At 45.3% G+C, this 18,642-nt stretch overlaps 1 protein-coding gene across 1 annotated transcript; it reads right to left on the bottom strand.

Annotated features, from left to right (window-relative positions):
• Positions 1-9,508: 9,508 nt before the first annotated feature.
• Positions 9,509-17,662, bottom strand: DNAAF6 (dynein axonemal assembly factor 6). Its single transcript, XM_059859716.1, has 6 exons — positions 17,564-17,662; positions 15,287-15,350; positions 14,036-14,141; positions 12,134-12,230; positions 11,261-11,346; positions 9,509-9,755 (listed from the first exon to the last, which is right to left on the bottom strand). The coding sequence occupies exons 1-6, from the start codon at positions 17,660-17,662 to the stop codon at positions 9,620-9,622; spliced, it is 588 nt and encodes a 195-aa protein (XP_059715699.1). The 3' UTR covers positions 9,509-9,619.
• Between the last annotated feature and the right edge of the window lie 980 nt (positions 17,663-18,642).

Here is an 18,642-nt window from a genome sequence, read left to right as displayed (position 1 = left end):
ATGTCTGCTTCCCTTGGCAACTGAACCAGCCTGCAGAGCTCGGGCCAGGAGGCAGCAGACAGATCTCAGTGAGATAAAGCAGAGACAGGAAAATAAACCAGCGATTTGGGGCTGCCTCACTTGTGCTGGTGTAGCTGCATCCCGAGATTGCACAGAGCAGAGAGCAGGAGTGGCTCTGGGCCACTGAGGAGGGCAGGTAAATTCTGCCCCTGGCACCCCACTTGCACTGCAGCCCAGTCTGAGGAGTGTCCAAACTGCCTGCTCCACTATCCAGTAGCTCTTCTTTCCCTACAAAGCTGAAGCAGTACTGCAGCAAATGAAAAAGCCACTGCCTCCATTTACCTGTGAGTACAGGGGCTGCAGGTGCTGCATGTGGGTCTTTCACAGAATCACAGAATGACCAGGTTGGAAGAGACCTTCACAGAATCACAGAATCACCAGGTTGGAAGAGACCTTCAAGACCATCGAGTCCAACCCATGCCCAACCCCTCAGCCAAACCCTGGTCCCCAGTGCCACATCCAGGCTTTGTTAAACACACCCAGGGATGGGGACTCCACCACCTCCCTGGGCAGAACATTCCAGAACTTTATCACCTTTCTGTAAAAACCTTTCCCTGCTATCCAGCCTGTATTTCCCTTGGCACAGCTCGAGGCTGTGAGCTCTGGGTCTGTCAGTTCCTGAAGGAAGAGCCCAGCTCCAGCTGAGCACAGGCACCTTTCAGGAGCTGTGAGAGTGATGGGGGCAGCCCTGAGTCTCCTTTTCTCCAGGCTGAGCACCCCCAGCTCCCTCAGGGGTTCCTCTCAGGGTTTGTGTTCCCAGCCCCTCTCCAGCCTCGTTGTCCCCTCTGGAGGTGCTCACTGTCCCAAGGTCCTTCCCAAACTGAGGGGCCACAGCTGGACACAGCACTCAGGGTGTGCCCTCACCAGGGACAGGGGCAGGATCAACTCCCTGCTCCTGCTGAGCACACCATTCCCTTGAGGCTCAGCCTGATGAGCAGCCTTGGGGAACACAGGCAGCTGGGCTTTCAAGGACCAGTCTCAGCCAAACCCCAGCTGTAGCTCACAGCTTGCCAATATTTGGGGATGGGGTCTTTCCTGGGAACTCAACTTTATCTGCTAGCCTGAGGTGCTGGGAATGGTAAAGTTAACAGCTTGGTTAACCCCTTCCAGCCTGAGAAGTCACTGCAAGCATGATGTCTATCTTCTCCAGCTATTCTGAGCTAGGCTCTTGGCAGCTTTGTTAGAGTACCACAAATCTGCCTCTCTCTTCCTTCCCCAGAGCAATTGCAGTTGGTTTGTAAATTTTTTTAAAAATTTATTTCCAACTCTCAAAGCTTTATAAGCAATTTAAACTTGTTTGGCAGATTTTTTTTTTTTTTAAAGAAAGAGGCAGCTGATGCCAGCATGCTGTTTGCTGCTCCTCTCCCCTCCCACTTTCAGCAACATCTAAGCTTGGTGGTTAATTACTGTGAGACCTCTCTGCCTGTGTCAGTGTTAGCTGGAATGATGGGTTTACACCATGCATGTCAACAAGCATCTAGATGGAAAATAAACCTACTGATGCTCCCACTGTTGGGGAAACGAGTGTGCTGATTCAGGCATCTCAATCCACGTGGATGACAGGCACATCCTACTCTGGACCAGAGCTCTGATCACTGAGGGCCCTGTTAGATCCTCCTGTGTGCACTGCAGGACAGATCCATGGAAAACAGGCTTTGGTAACTCAGCTCCTTGCTCTCATTTGACAGAGGCTGTTCACACATGCAAAGTTGACTCTGTTGAACTTTTACCAGGCAGGAAAAGCATGGGACCATCTCCATGTGGGAGAGAGCTAACACCCCCAGCTTCTCTTCCAGCCCGTGCCTCAGGAGGGCACTTTCACAGAATTCACAGAATGACTGGGTTGGAAGAGACCTTCACAGAATCACAGAATCACCAAGTTGGAAGAGACCTTCAAGGTCATCGTGTCCAACCCAGCCCCAACCTCTCAGCCAAACCCTGGCACCCAGTGCCACATCCAGGCTTTGTTAAACACACCCAGGGATGGGGACTGCACCACCTCCCCGGGCAGAACATTCCAGAACTTTATCACCTTTCTGTACAAAACCTTTTCCTAACATCCAACCTGTATTTCCCTTGGTGCAGCTGGGGGCTGTGTCCTTGGGTTCTGTCAGTTCCTGGAGGAAGAGCCCAGCCCCAGCTGAGCACAGGCACCTTTCAGGAGCTCTGAGAGTGATGGGGGCACCCCCGAGTCTCCTTTTCTCCAGGCTGAGCACCCCCAGCTCCCTCAGGGCTTCCTCTCAGGGTTTGTGTTCCCAGCTCCTCTCCAGCCTCGTTGTCCCCTCTGGAGACATTCAGGAATCTCAACATCCTTCCCAAACTGAGGAACCAGAGCTGGGCACAGCAGTCAGGGTGTGCCCTCACCAGGGCCCAGTACAGCCATGGGCATCTCCACTCCCACACTCCCACTTGGATTTGCATCAAGAAGAGGCAGAAGCAGGTCAGTTCCTTTGGGCACAGTGTCCTGCTGCAGACCTGTGGCAGAGTAGGGCACAGAGCTGAGCAGTGGCTCCTTTTCCTTGAAGGCACACGGCAATGTAAGGGGACAAACAAACACGTCCTTGTGACGGGAGAGCCGCGTGACGGTGACGAGTCTGCTCTGACTCATAGCCCAAGAGATGCTGTGATATTCCACCCCTGGCCTGCCCTGTCCACCTGCTCTGAGCACTGAGGTAGAGCTTTAGCATTCAAGTCCATATTTACTCCAGGACCTCATTTTCCCAGCACAAGAGCAATCCCAAATCAAGGGGGAGAGTTGACCATTGCTCACCACAGCAGCTCGTCTTCTGCTTAAGATCTTGCACACAAACTCATTCAATCCAGCTCTTTCAGAGCTTCTTCAGATGGCTTCAGCCTCTGTGTGCTTTGGTTTTATCAGGTGTTTGGCATCAGCCCCATCTCCAGTTCCCTCCAGTGAGTACCAAAACATTCTGCTTCCAGGTGACAAATTCCATGGAAAATATGCCACACTACCCAGATGAGTCTTTCCCCCCACACCCTTTGGTAGGGCATTTAAGCAATTTTCCCTTTCTTTTTTGATCCATACCACCTTTCTCCTGTTTCTGTGCTGTAGCCTGTTCACACATCTTTGTACCAAGAAGTGCTATATAACAAACTTGTATAGAAGCAGTATTTAAGCTGGTCCCTGATCCACCAAGGAAAACAATTTCAACAGGAAGGAATTTAGCTTGACAAATGCTGCCCAAGACCTGCCCTGATCACCCTTATGCTGCACTGCACAGCTTTCATTAACTTATGAAAGAATTCCTGTAGTGTCTCATGGCTTCCTTCAGATGTTATTATGCCAGCTCCCAAGGACATAAACAATTCTCTTGATTTAAGAAAGTAGGCTGAGATGCTGCTTGGCTGTGGTTTGGGGAAGGGCAACAACATTGGAAAACACATTTTATTCAAGAAAACAAAAATATTAGTTCCAAAGAGAAGCAGTGGACCAATTTAAATAAACTCACTGAGCATAAACTTGGGAACTCGTGATGCAAGAGAACAGAAATGGGGTTTTCTATTACTTCAGGCATTCTTTTCATCCAGCATCTGTATCACTGCAAGCAGTTAATCACCTTCAGCTCTCCTATCCAAGCACTGGCTCAAGACAACCTTGCAGAATCTTTGTGAAACTTTTCCCTTCATCTGGGGGATGCCTTCCCCTGGTCTGAAGGTAGCACCTGGCTCCAGAGTAAGAACAATGCCAGTGCCCTCTTTTATCTCTTTACCTACTGATCTTTGAGCAGAACTTTGTGGTATTTATTTGTGTTTATTTTTGTGGGTGGGGTTTTTTAATTTTTTTTTTTTTAATAAACATGGGCTGCTCTAAATCGGGAAAAGGATGGAAGCAAGCATGCATATGCATGTAGGCCTAAAACTAGATGTGACATCCCCTGTTCCAGGTCAGGGCACAGCAATCTGTCACCCAGGCACTGCACACGCAGCTCTGCTTACCCAGAAATAGGTGCTGCAGGGACAGCACAGAGACTCAGGCTGTTGGGAGCATTTGAGAGGGTTCATGAACTCCCAACACCAATTCCCCTTTCATCTGCTGTTGATAAAAGTAATTGCAATGGGCCACCTTAGCCTGACCCCCAGAGTGAGACAAGGCTCCCAGCCCAATAAATCTCCGTGACTCAAGTGCTCAGGCCCTCTTGGAGACCTCATAGCTATTCCAGGCACAGTCCCCTTCCCACAGCTTCTTTTGGCACAGGATTTTCAGTGCTGGTGACATCCTAACAAAGGTATCTCATCAGCCCTAAGCTCAGGGTGGCTGGCTGCTCTGAACTTCCCTTTCAACAGAGTGGCTTTAAAGAAGCTTTGATAATGTCTTTCTTCTCCCACTTGTGCTTTTGCCCAGTTCACATCACTCCCTCACTTTCAGCTTCTCAATCCACACCCACCATTTAGTTTGCCTTAAGCACAGCCCTTGCTCATCTAGTCTCTCACAGTGCTGCTCCTCACCATTTACCTCATCCTGGATGGAGTCCTTGGGCTCAGCTCAGGTGAGAAAAGGTATGGCTGACTATCCCAGGTGAAGTCAATCCCTCATCCCCCTCTATTTACAGCCTGCCCCAGTGCCCCCCAGAGCAGCTCTGGGGATATAACTACAGGAATCTGGCTCAGGAGATCCCATCACCAGTTCCCAGACACAGAAATCCCCAGGGGTGTTAAACTCTCATTACCTGGCCCCCTGTCAGGGCTGGAGCCCACCCAGAGCTCACAGTATTGGTGCTTTCATTTCCTAATCTGCCACTGTTTGGCAAATGTCTGCCTTGCCCACATCACCTGATGTGTTAACAAAATCAGCTGTGTCCATCTCCATTCCTATCCTGTTCCTTTTTACACAGCTTTCTGACATGACAAGAGTTCTCCAGAGGAGGTGTGTGGCTCTTTTTCTCTCTGCTCAGCAGCTGCAGGAGACAGGCTGCCAAACAGAATCAGAGAATTGTTTCAGTAAATACAACACAGCACTCTTGGAAGTGTTTGCTGGGTTGTGATACCATCAGGTTAAAATGGCATGGTTTAAAAAAAAATACTGATCAGCATCAGAAGTGAGTTTCCAGGCTGCTGAGGTGCACAAAGGAGACACCCAATTAAAGAGAGGTGGTCTCTAAGGACTGGAGGTGGACAGTAGCTGCTATCGTTCTGGCAGCTTCCTATGATCTTCTCTTCAGAAATGAGTGTGTGGAGGCAGAGAAAAAACATGAAAGGGAGGCCTTGAGATGAGAAAGCCCCAAATGATCAAAGATTCCCATGGATTGAGAGCAGCACTCCAAAACCAAAGGCATTCCTCTGTTGCCTGTGTCACTGTCGCCCTGGAGTGGATTTCAAAACCTTCTCTAAGCATTCACCTGGGATGTGGGGACACACATCAGGAAGCAGAGAGAAACTTTTCAGGCCTTGGGGAAGGCTGAAATTCTGAATGACTCTGACTTTTTCTGAATTGGTGCATTTCTTTGTAACCAGATCCACTGGGGACGTGTGGCACTGGCTGCCTTTGAAGCAAGGGCTCAAGAGGCCTCTCAATTCTGTCAACACTCCTCACAGCCTGCAGCATCTGCTGCTTTTGTGCCATGGTCCTTCACTAGGAATGCCTTAACACCCTCCAGGTTCTGCCTGTGGTGCTCCTGCTTGTGTCCCCTTCCCAGCCACACAGAAGGACACACATCAAGGGAGGACAGAGCTCTTCACCCAGCACTGGTCTGAGTGAGGGGAAATGAATCACACACTTCACCCACATCAGGCACATCCAGCAAGGGTCAGATATGCCAACTGCAACCTGCCAGGAGACTCTGCTGAGAAATGTCCTAATGGGAGAACAATCAGGGGAGATAAAGCACTTAGGGAAGGAGAGAAGAGATCAGAGTCTCCTGAAAAGAGCACAGAACAAACAACCGTGATGGGAAGGGGAAAACAAAGATGCTGCTCACCATCCTCTGATGAATTCATCACAGTCTGAAAGTCAATTTTGCCTGAAGGAGAAAACAGAATGAAGAGAGACACCAAGACAGCAGAGACAGACACCAAGAGAAAAATCATCTCCTGTTTGTGAAGATCACAGGAAAAAAACAAACCAGCCCCCAGCATATTCCAGGCACCTTCCCTGGAGCCAGGACCACAGGCAGACAATCACTGTCTGTCTGTCTGTCTGTGGCAGCAGCTCCTGAAGGGGATCCCAGGGAACAAGGAGGAATCCAAGCTGCAGGTGCTGCAGAGCAGAGGGTGAAGGTCCACAGCAACACCAGCAGGTTGAAAAGGAGCTGCTCCAGCATGAGGGAGACAGATGTGTCTGTACACGTAGGGACAGCTTAGTCATTTCAGATAAACTTTGTCTGGAGGGAAGGATATACTGATAAAGCAGTGTTTCACACAGTGCAAGACATACACAGAGTTTGGATACAAACTTCAAACTGAACAGCAGAAAAATGAAGTAGTCTTTTAAGGCAAACAGAAGGGGTAAATGATGGTATCAACAGCAGACCTGGAGAAAGATAAGAAGGAGAGCTTGCAGGTTTAAGGGAAAAATCTAAATTTAAGTTCTTGGGTGCTTATATGGAGCAACTCATCTGGGTTTTCTCTTCCTCCAGACATAGAATGAGGCAAGTGTCTTGGCCCCAGGGCAGGAAGTGGACAAAGGGGGATATGAAGAGAGTTGAAATTCAGAGAGTGAGTTGGGCCAGGTATTTTAGCACACCACCACCATTCTGAGAGAAGGCAGGAACAAGTCAAAATGGGGATGGTGGCTCTGCAACCACAACTGGAGGACAGAATGTGTGAACAAGGTGAGATGAGAACCTGCAGTTTATTGGGATGCTGCTGCAAACAAGCCTCTGCAGTACCCTCCACTTAACTGCAATACATTTATCAAGCTGCTTCTTATGGGAACCAAATAAAGCTTGATGATGCTTAATGGCTGGGGCTTAATGGCTGGCTTGTTTAACTGGGCTCATAATTTTGATTAATTAAGATGCTTGCAGGTGTTGGAGAGGCACTTCCACATCGGTGTTGATGTTCAGAGGCAAAGGGGGTTCCCCTCCTGGAGGATTTCTGCCAGTGCTACTTCAGCAAAGCAAAGCTGCCCTCAAACCTGTGCAAAAAACTCAACCCTTGTATGGCTGGCAGTAGCCTCCAGATTTCTGGGAATTTTGACAACCTGTGAGTCATTTTGGGAGGAGATATGGAAAAAATCCAAACACCAAACCTTAAACTTTTGCCTAGGGCAGCCTCTGTGTCCTTGATAGGAAGAAAGTGAGGATGTGAGAGGCTCTCCAGGTGATGATGGTGCTTTCACGCAGTGGATCCAACCAGCCCAGCCAACTGCCCAGCCCCAGAGCAGTGTCCCTGCTCCAGTGAAAAGGGCAGCAGAGCTCATCCTGAGTGGAACACACAAAGCCTGGTTGCTTAGGAGTTTGTCCCCTGTGTTCCTCTATCCTCACTCTGTGATTTCAGCCTCCCCCTGCCAGGATATCACCCTTTTCCTGCCAGCTCCCCCTCACGGGTGACCTACAGGAGCCTGGAGGGGGATGCACAGAGAGAGTGCCCAGCAGGTACAAGAAATCACATTACAACCTCCCTCCTAAGCAGTACAAATTTGTGTTTCCCTTTCCTATTTCTTATAGAACATACCTCAGGTTTTTATCTCCTGAATGCCGATAAAATGCCCTCAGGTTAAAAAATATTTGGAGATAAATTTTGATATGGATACCAGTGTGGCATATGCTCATTTCCATAAGAAACTAACACTGGAGAGAGGCACAATGAGCCAGACTCATCACTGTTTTCAGTATCAGACACTGACATTAAATTAGGCAGAGCCTGATGATTTAAGGCTTAGTAAATTACTGCTGCCAATTATAAAGGCAACATAACCTTGTGGACAGAGCACTGGAGTAGGGCTCAGAAGAGTTGTACCCTGCCATGGATATGCTGAATTAATTTGGACAAATGTTACCTTCACATGCATATAAATACTGGTCAATTTCCACTTTTCTTGGAACGTGTATGAGAAATGCAAAAATTAGGCAACATATTGTCTAGGGACCACAAAGACATCCTTTTTTCCAAGAAACAGCTTGTTTGGCAAGCACAGGAGGGAAAAACTGAGTCAGAAGGAATGATGTCAGCCTTTTCTCATACATCTACATTGTCCTGCTCAACCACAGCTTTGGAATAAGAGACATTCAGCTCTAATTTATGGAAGCTAAAGCAGAGACCAATTGGAGGAGCCCCTGAGTGTTATCAGCATATTTCACAGCTTGTGATGAATCATAAATGAAGTATCTGCTTTCCAGTGCATTAAGGCTAAAGCAGAAGCTGATTAGGATTATTCTGACCCAAGCAATGGTTCACTTTTCAGGGAAGAGGTTGAGATGTCCAGACATCAACAGCCTAATTTATCCTGGAGTTATAATGCAGAGTATTACAAACATACAGTGACTGCACCTTTAAACTCACTGTCAGTGTCTGCAGTCCATCATGGAGTACCCATCTTCTCATTACAGCCTGCCACAAGTTTAGCTGCATGGGTGCTGTCTGCAGCCTAGCTGGTCAATTGTTTTCCTCTACTTCCACCCCCAGAAGACTGCAGGACTCAAAGCCACTTTGCTCTGAAAGTACTCACAGGCTTTTGGTTAAGTGTGCCATTAACATGCCAGAGCCTGCTTGTCCTCTCCACTTTGATCATTGAGCAAGTACCTTTGCTTCCTGCAGGACTAGCAATGTTAAATTAATATATTTGCCCAGCAGCTACTGAGAGAAACACCCTGGTTAGCCAACTCTGTATCTCCAGATTGGACCTGAAGGCCAAAGAACAGATTTTGCAGCATTTCAGCCCTTTGAGAGAAGCTTTGTTATGCAAAATTCCTCTTATCTCAACTCTTATGAGGTCTCTCAGAGCATAATATAGAGAAGGCAGACTCAAAGATAACTGGAACTGTTCCTTAGAACCTATTATTTTATTAATCAAGAAAGATCAGAAAAATAGGTGAAGGGACAGCAGACGACTGGACAACACTGAACCATAAATTGTCACAAAACTGTTCAAAAGAGCTGAGATGTTCAGCAACTCAGCTATAGCTGGTTAACTTGTTCTGCCAGTGCAAAGGAGCCTCAGATGTGGATATGGATCCCTGCAGAATGACCTTCCCACCAAGAAATAGGCAAGAGAAGATTCTGAACTGGCCCCAGCCCCAGCCCTGGAGAACAAGCAAGGACATTAGCACTTGCAAGGCTTGGGATGGTACCAAAGCAGCAGGCATTGTCCAGAGCCTCACTGTGCTACCTCTCAGCCATGACCACACAAAAGGCTTTCTGTGGCTTTTGAACTGAAATCTCCCTGGTTCACAGGGTCTGTTCCAGACTGAAGGAAGCAGAAAGTTAACCAGAGCAGTGTGAGGGCTGTTAGAAGCTGTGGGTGCTGTGCTCCTCCTGACTTATTTCTCCAGAGGCATGCCCCTGGACTGTTCAAGGGAAGCCTTCTACTATTTCAGAACAAGTTGGGTTGCCAAAAGACTTCAAACTAGAACATCAGTTTTTGCAAACTTTCTCTATCTTTCTACCCATCAGAAAAATTTATGAAATCCAACTTCCTTGATACTCTCAAGGTGACTTCCAAGATCTCCTCTTCAGAGAGAAAACGAGCTCTCCCCTCCTTGCTGTTCACAGGGTAGGGGAGGTGCAGCAGCAGCTTGCTGTAAAAGAGGACACAGGGGATGTCAGTGTCTCAGACCAGGGGAGCAGCTGAGGTGCCATTGCCAGTCACTCCTGCAATTCCTCAGTCAGTATGCCAGGGAATGTTATCCCAATAGATCTCCTTATTGTGATGGGTTGTGGGGTTTCTGCAACACCTCATGCACAGCAAAACTGGGTATTGATAGAAATGCTGAAATATTTCTATCACTTAAAAGCAGCTTGGCTTAGGAGCAGCCCCAGAACTGCAGAGTTGGAAGCAGTTGCTTTCTACCCATCTGTGGGAGAACAAAGTTTTTCAGCATGTAGAACTTGACATCTTGATTGTTTCCTCCATACTGAGAGGACTTGCACTTATATTTGTGAAAGCAGCACTGGTTCAGGCTGTACCCAAGCAACCATCAGATTTATGGTGAACTTTTTATTTGCTAGGCTTGTGACTAGAGACAGCTGGGTACTGAGAAGATAATGGCAGATCTGAGTCACCAAAAAGATAGAATTGCAAAAGGAAAAGGATGCTGAGGTTTTCTACATCTGCAGCATTGCATTAAGCTACTTCTTTTACTGCCCATAGGTTCAGCAAGTCATTAGGTGAACAATTATTCTTCCCAATTTTCCAGTTTCAAAACTAACATTCCCAAACCTCCTTCCACTCCTGTTGCATCCTTGGGTTAAAACCAAGCACAGATTAACTGATTTTGCCTGGTTTTTGGCAGAGAAAAATGGCTTTTCTATAGTTAGTCTGCTGGGGACTTATTTAGGCCTTAATCCGTGGCCTGCACCTGGAATTTATCTGCAGAAAGCTATTCTCATATAGATCTTCCCACATCCCATTCAGTGCAGCAAGTCAGCCCAGAGAGGATTAAGGTTTCTTATAAAAGCAGTCTTTGTGAAGAAGGACTTTGAGGAAAAAGACATGGGAATTATCTGGAAATCTCAGGCAGGGCAATTGCACACTGAGGAGAGGTGGAGGAAGACTGAGAAATCCAAGAGTGTATCAGATAGTTGATTATTTTTGTAGGCTTGAAATAGCCCTATTAAAAAAATCAAAGGAAATCTCTTTAAAAACCTTGTAACATTTCCATCTCTGCATTTGTGCTTGGATATGTCCATAATTTGGCTTTCAGCCACTGAAAATTTATCTGCACTTTGTTTACCACCCTCAGCCATACCTATTTGTACAAATTAGTGCTCAGGAATACTAGACTAAGTCTTTCAAAACCTTGGGCAGCTTTTTGACAGATGTTTTGAGCCCCTGATACTTGCTGTTTAAGTAGCCAAAATCTGTCCCAAAGCTTTTTACTGGACAGTATCACAGATTCAAAGCCAGCAGATTGTGCACCTATGGATGGACAATGGGTGGTTTTTCTGTATTTATTTTTCACAACCAGTTATTAATAGTACAATCTTTAGCTTTGCTTTCCACCCAGACTGCAGTTAAAAGCTAGGCTAAACCCCATTTCAAACAGGATATTAACTGTACTTCTATCAATTGTGCTGCACTTACTTTTTGGGAGTTCGAAGGTCAAGAACCTTGTCCTGGATGTCTAAAGTGATGTCTGAGTACTTTGTCTCTGGCAGCTTGATTTTAATCTGAAATGATGGGCAGAGGTAAAGCTGTGATTACATATGTTGCCCTAAAAGCCATAAAAGAGCTCATTTTCATGAATATTTCAATGCTAGTATCAAAGAGCAACGTTTTGAGTAGGTAATTTGTATCAGAGAAAATCCGACAGTGATAATGACTGCTTTCAATAGCTTAGTGATGTGTATTGATATCCTATTCTCTTCCAGTTCCTGAGCTGCTAATGTGCTTGACAGGTGTTCAACACCCAGCAGAAGCCTCAGGCTTTGTGCATTGCAGGGACAGTTTGCTTCTGCTAGAAAGATAACACAGCAGTTCTACCTGTCCTGGAGCTCAGAAACCAGGGAGGTCTTTGATTATATAATGATGAGGCAGGATCTGATGGCTGAAACTTTAAAGGCTGTCAGCATTGTTGCATTTTGCTAGCCCACACACCTTGTAAAAAATGCAGGAAGATGAAAAAAAAAATCTCCTTCCCAGCCCCTCTCCTCTCCAAACTGTGTCCAAGAAACTTCATCTTAGAGCTACATTTATTCCCTTTAAGTTTATATGGGGCATATGCATTTGCAGAGATTGCCTTGAGCACGCTTGGTCCTTGAGGAGATACACAAGTTCCTCGGGTTTGCAAGTGTAAATGTCATCTAGAAATGCTTGGAGAACCACGAGAACATGCTACAGGAGGTCAGAGGCAGCAGTGGAGCTTGGTGTTTGCATCCTGCCCCTCAGAAAGATGGGGAGGTGGAAAAGGCAGAGAAAGGGCACAGAGAAGGGACGGGAGCTCCAGGCTCAGCTCACCACGATCTCTTCACAGCAGGCAGTGGAGGGGTCTTTCCCAGTCATCCCAAAGAAGACATCCTCTGTTCCCACGTGCTGCTTGAATGAAATCTCATACCTGCCAAAGAGAAGCCATTGCCTAAGAGTACTGGAGCAGGAGGCTGAAGGAGACTGTGATTCTCAGAGGACTGTAAATCCCCCTCACACTGTCTCTCCTCCTTTGCAGTCTCCCTTCAAGGCTCCAATCCATCTGCACTGGGTTTCTGTTCAGAGCCATGACTGGGACAGCTGGAATACAGGTGAAAATCATTTACTCCACCTCCCAAAGCACTCCCTGTGCTGCCTCTGCTCCCCTAACCAGCCTTGGCAGGACCACAAAATGCTTCTTATCAGCAAGTCAAACACCACAAACCCCTGGGGAATGGATTTGAAAAGGGGGATGCCACAATTTACATGTGTTTTGTTCTGTCCTTTAGCATATTCTTGCAGCCTGAGCATAGCACTCTTAAGCCAGACTGTAGTTTTGCATTCAGCCAACATTTATTTTCTTCTCCTTCACATCTACAAAATGTAGGATCATGTATTTCCTTGCTCTTGGTAATTAATGAATGAGGAAAGGAAAACTGAATTTGTATTTATAACATATGCTACTCCTACTAAGTTCAGCAAAATTACTGGGGTGGATCACCTGTCTGAGCTGTTAGAAAGTCTTTCACATCTCCAGTGTGCATCTGCATATGTAATAATTCCTAAGTCAATGACAAATGTGTCTAATAGCTCTGGATGCACCTCTGTAGCCATCTGTTTTCCTTTCAGCACATTTTCTTTGCTTCATCTGATGAACTATTGTAAAGATTTATATTCTCTCCCTTCATCTGTGCAACATGGGTCAGAAGTGCTTGAGGCTGGAGAAGCACTGCAGAGGGGAAGGGTCAAAGAACAGCACAAGAAAAGCTTCTTTGTGCCCACAATACAGACAGTGTGTTCTGCACCTGCCAGGTGACCACTTCAGGGACAACTGTGAGTGAGGGTGAATTCCAAATCATTTTCAGAAAGGCTGAGTACCTGCTCAGGTCCTGTGTTTAGCTGGGAAATTGAAAACCCCATTTTCAGAAAGGTGGGTCTCAGCTCCTGTGTTTAACTGGGAAATTGGACTCCTCATGTCCTGACTTACACGCAGGAAAAGGTGAAGATTCTGGTGCACAATGTGCAGCTTCATGGGCTCCAGCCCACATGCTCCAGCATTTAACACTTCAGGACATTGAGACAATGATTGGAAATGCAAAAGTTGCTTTATGGACTGACCCTCAGGGCTTTCTGACCTTTACAAACTCCAACTCACATGTCTGATTTCAAGAATATTTTTCGCTACTGTTTTTCTATGAGCAAGGGAAAAGGCTCTGGTTCCAAGTTGTGCTTTGACAGACTAAGATAGAATGACAAGATTTAAGAGCTCAAAATTGCCTGCACTCAGCTTTTCTTCTGCAGTACTATTTGTCTCTAAAGAGCTTAAATCTTTGAAATGCAAATATACATTGGAGTACTTTATGAATTTATGAGTATGGAAAAATGGATGCATCTCAGTTGCAGCAGGAAAAAGCAGGTATTTCACACAAATGGCATATTTTAAAGTTAATAAATCGTTTTTCTGACCTACTTCCCCTCCCAATTCCACTTTATACAAGTAACTGACACTGCTCATAAACTTATGTTGGAAAAACCAACACTAAGTTTCTGTTCTGAGATCAGAAGATTTCAAGAGAGGGGTTAAAACCATTCTTCACATATTGCTTTAGATGCAACAGTGATATCTTTCCTTTCTTCTTGCACAACACAATCTTTTCAGCTGGCTGTAGATGCTGTTTAACTCTCATTTCCATTAATGTTATGTAAAGCCCACACAGGCAGTCTCAGCTCTCTTACTCTGGCTTTTCTCTAGGGTCCCATGTATCATCAAATTCAGATCCTTCTGGGACCTCCTCTGTATTCCAAATGGATTTCTTGTTTTCAGATTTCACTTGAAAAGTACCTGTAAGTGAGGAGAAAAAGCTCAGTGACACATTTTGAAATGTCTCTGTTCCTCAAGGTTTGCTGAAAGCTTAGAATATTTTTCAAGAATGAAAAAAAAAAAAAAAAAAGAAAACACTTTTGTAAAGTTTAGAAAAGTATTTCTAGGCTTTAGAAAAATCTTTGCATTAAAAGCATTCTAGGTAATGATTATAGTCTTCTTCACCTTACTCTCTTATAAATGAGGATTAGCAGAGGGAGGATGTTTTCCTTTCACTTAAACCTTCTTTACCCAACCTTTATTTCCTGGAAATCCTCCTTTCTGGCATATAATATCTAGCTCTTCAAAATCAGTAAAGTGTAGAGGGATGAAATACTAATCTTCCACAAGCTCCCTGACATGAGATTTTCAGTGAGCAGAGTCATTCACAAGAGGATCACCTCCTCACATAGAAATCCAGTTCTTCCCATTAATTATTGGGCACAATCCAGACAAAGTGCTGAAGATACATGGAAGTTTTTGGGCAGAATAGTATGGTTTATGTCTGTGCTGCATGGAAAAACATTCTTTTAGTAAGCTGGTAAATGTGAAACTTGAAGATTTTAGAGGAGAATCTCTGGTTTTTGCTGGATAGCAATAAAAGCAAAAATAATCTATTTTATTTGCCACAGTTCCTTTCCTGTAAAACTCACCCTGGCCCTTGTTGGCCTTTCTTATGGCTTTTAATGAAACTGCTCCATAACTGGACAGCCTCAGCTCCAAAAAGTTTAACAATAACTTTGCCAAGGCTTTGGCAAAACTGCCTTCCTGTCTTTCCTGAGTACTCATATGGAGCTTCTGCTGCTCAGTTATGTTCCCTGCAGCCCCTGACCAGGCTGTGCACTGGAAGCTGCTCTGGAATTACCCTTTCTGCTCCTCTTTGCATGTTTTAGAGTTCAGCTTTCAGGAAAGGAGTAATTTTACAGTGTAATGTTAAGGAATGTCATGGTATGCCCATCTCAAATGTCACTGACCTCTCTTTAATTGCAGTGCTATCAGCTGTTACAGCCTGCTGTAACTGAATTGTAAATTCAGCAGAATTTAAAATTTAAATTTTAAATTAAAATTTAAAAATGCTGAACTGTAAATGAGACTGAATGCCAAAACACCCAAATGCTCCTCCTTACTGGTGGTCTCCTTCTTGACTGGTCCAACACTCCCAGGAGTCATGGCACCAACAGAACAGCGTGGCTGCAAAGAAAGGCAAGAGCATCTTAAATCAAGTTTTATAGAGCCAAGCTTGGTTACAGCCATGATGTCAGTAAATACAACACATCATCTAAGGTCAAACAAGTCCCTGATGGAATTGAAAAAACATTATCCCACAGTTTCATGAGCGAACCACTGAAAATTCTCTTTTCTTCACTCTCACACAGCAGAAAGTAACCTTGACACTGGGTTGAAGCAGGACTCACAGAAGCCCAGTCATACAGACAGATGTGCTTTGTGAGTTTTGGTTTCCATGGTATTTTGGCAAAATTTCCATGCTTTGCCTGCCATGAAAATATTACAGGAAGCCAAGGGTGCTACATGAAAGCCCCGTCACAGCATTTGGATTCCTTTTTACTGTAGAGATCATGAGGCAAGAACATTTTCCTCTAATTATGAATCAATTTAGTGCTAATAGGCCAATGTGAGGCATTTCTCTATATATGAAGATTCCTTGGTTCAATAAAAGTGCCTCATATGCACAGAGCATTAAATTAAATCAAAATAAAGATTTCAATTTACCCAGATTGACTCAGACTTAATTGACATCTCTTGTGGCAACTTTCCATTTCTGTCTCTGAAGTGTCATTCATTTTATTAATAAGATGTAAACAAATTCCTTTTAAAATCAGGATGTTTACTGCAGAGATGTACAGCAATAATGCAGGGTTTAAAAGGCAGGCCTTAAACAGCTGGAGGGCAGTTGGGGTGTGAAGGACCACGTCTCTAACCCACTGAAAGAAAACTTCAAGGGATATGCACCCCTTTTATGCCAAATATCACTTGCATTGTCACTACTGGGGCTGGTCAGCTCTTTGTTGAGGAATGATTTGGAGGAACACCCAGGCATTTGCCATTCTTGTTGTTACCTGGGTTTTTTTTTTTTTGTTATCTGTTTTTTGTTTGGGTTTTTTTTGTTTGTTTGTTTGGGGTTTTAAGGGTGTTTTTGTTTATTTGTTTGTTTTTGGGTTTCTTTTAGTTTTTTTTTCTTTTTTTTTTTTTTGTTATCCTTATCATAATATGATCTGTTCAAAATTCTGAGAGACTTGGCAAAGTTTTGAGCCTTCACAGAGGCCTCCTACATTGCTGGCACCTTTGAGGCTCCTGGGAATATTTCTTCCCAGCACACAGGCAGGCCTGGATAAAAGCAGGTGTTGCATGTTGCAGGAATAATGCATGTTCTCCAAACACTGTGATTTTCATCTGCTCCTGAGAGGAATTGATACAGAAGAACACACTCAGATGTTTCTCTCATCATTCATTCAGATTATGCACCTTAGAATGACTGTTCACCTTTCCCTATTTACAACCACCAAATACCTGTTGTACTTCAGTGATCAGTTATCTCTGCTGCAGCTCTTCAATGCCTGACACATGCAATTAACACACTCAGTTGCCTCTGGATATTTTGGTCCTTACTCAGAGGCGGAGCAGCAAATTTTTCCTCTCATATCTGGTTGTAATTGCCTTCATCTCCAGCAGAGTTCAGGGAAAAGTAGAGGGAAGCCTGAAGTATCTAAAGCTCTTTCAAGTCCATGTTCTCTTTTCCTTCAGGCTGAAAAACTAAACCCCCCTCATATGTTGTGCTCACAATGTCTCCAATGTTTTCCTGGGGTATTTTACTCATTCTCAAGAGCTTGTTACTCTGAAAGGATCCTTGAGCTCTGTCAGTTAGACCAAAACATTCTAAGGTTTTCTCTCACGGACACATTTTATGAAAAATCCTTTCCTTAGGATTCTTTCTCCTGAGAAGCTGAAAGGCCTCAGAAACAAAATGTAAACAATAATTACGTGCTGCTGTGGAATGCAACAGGTGGATCTTGGATTGGTCTCATGTGGTGGTTTTTAATTAATGGCCAATCACAGTCCGGCTGTCTCAGACTCTCTGGTCAGTCACAAGATTTTATTATCATTCCATTCCTTTCCTTGCTAGCCTTCTGATGAAATCCTTTCTTCTATTCTTTTAGTATAGTTTAATATAATATATATCATAAAATAACAAATCAGCCTTCTGAAACACGGAGTCAAGATTCTCATCTCTTCCCTCGTCCTGAGACCCCTGTGAACACCACCACAGTTCTCATTTTGCTTTTACTCACTCTGAAGAAAAAGAGATTTTCTTCTCCTTGATTAACAACATAAGGCTATGGTACAATATGTAAAAGAAGCAGCAACTCTCATGAAAGGCTCACCACGTCATCATAATCACCATCATCCTCCTCCTCTGGAGCATCACGCAGCAGTCTGGCGAGGCTCTGCAGAGAAGAGCCTGAGAACACGCTGTCCAAATCCATACCCACTGCTCACCTGGGCAGGAAAAACAAATGGCAGATGAAGCAGGAACCAACTGTGCTTAGAACAGCCTGTAAAGCACAATTTTCCTGCTGTGTGTTTGGGAAGGAAAAGTTTAGCCAAGTTCCTGTGTGTGTGATGGCAAAACATGTAAAATGGAACATAAAATGAAAGGATATGCTGAGTGGGACGGGACCCATCAGGATTGGTGAGTCCAGCTCCTGGCCCTGTGCAGGACAGCCCGAGCCCCACCACGTGCCTGGGTGTCACCACATTTATCTTCAAAGAGAAAAGCCAGGCACAATTCTTCCCAAGAACATTTCTGTGTTTCACATGCTCTGAACCTCAGAGAAAGGAAAAACAATTCTTATCTCATTTGCTGTGCCTTTGTTTGTGCCAAAGTAGAATGCAATATGGAGATTGTTTACCCAGAGTGATGGGGTTTTGTTTCCTTGGCCTGTCAGGGCAAGGTGTGTGTGTGTGTGTCAGGACTGTTGGGTGACAGTCACGAGATTCTGGGCAGTGTGTGCAGGGTTGAGTGCTTGGCAGATCCAGTTTAGATGTATAGAATAATATAGTATAATAAAGTAATTAATTAGCCCTCTGATAAGATGGGGTCAGATGCATCATTCTCTCCCCTGGTCGGGGGCAAAAATAATACTACACCTGGGAGTGCTGTGCAAATGCTCCTTACGCTCCGGCAGCCTCGGGGCTGCGACCACTCCCTGGGATCCTGTTCCCGTGCCCGACCACCTCTGGGGGAAGAACTATTCCAGATACCCAAGCTAACCCTCCCCTGTGGGAGCGCCAGCTGCTCCCTCGGGTCCCGGTGTCCCCTGTCCCGCAACCCGTGTCCCGCATCCCGGCCCGCTGTCCCCTGCCCCGGAGCCCGGCTCGCTGTCCCCTGTCCCTCACCCCGCTCTGTCTCTGCCCTGTCCCTCACCCCGCTCTGTCTCTGCCCTGTCCCGCTGTCCCCTATCCC

Source organism: Haemorhous mexicanus, chromosome 14, assembly GCF_027477595.1.
Source record: "Haemorhous mexicanus isolate bHaeMex1 chromosome 14, bHaeMex1.pri, whole genome shotgun sequence".
Taxonomy (NCBI): Eukaryota; Metazoa; Chordata; class Aves; order Passeriformes; family Fringillidae; genus Haemorhous; species Haemorhous mexicanus.
Note: the sequence above shows the minus strand (reverse complement) of the source record. Positions and strands in the feature narration are given on the sequence as shown.

What these genes read in the sequence shown, in the direction of transcription:
- DNAAF6 (XM_059859716.1), bottom strand. Translation starts at nt 17,662, where the DNA reads ATGGATTTGGACAGCGTGTTCTCAGGCTCTTCTCTGCAGAGCCTCGCC. An exon ending in GACCCTAGAGAAAAGCCAGA is followed by an intron (nt 12,231 to 14,035) that starts GTAAGAGAGCTG and finishes TCTCTTTGGCAG; the next exon opens with GTATGAGATTTCATTCAAGC. An exon ending in CCTGCTGTGAAGAGATCGTG is followed by an intron (nt 11,347 to 12,133) that starts GTGAGCTGAGCC and finishes CCATCATTTCAG; the next exon opens with ATTAAAATCAAGCTGCCAGA.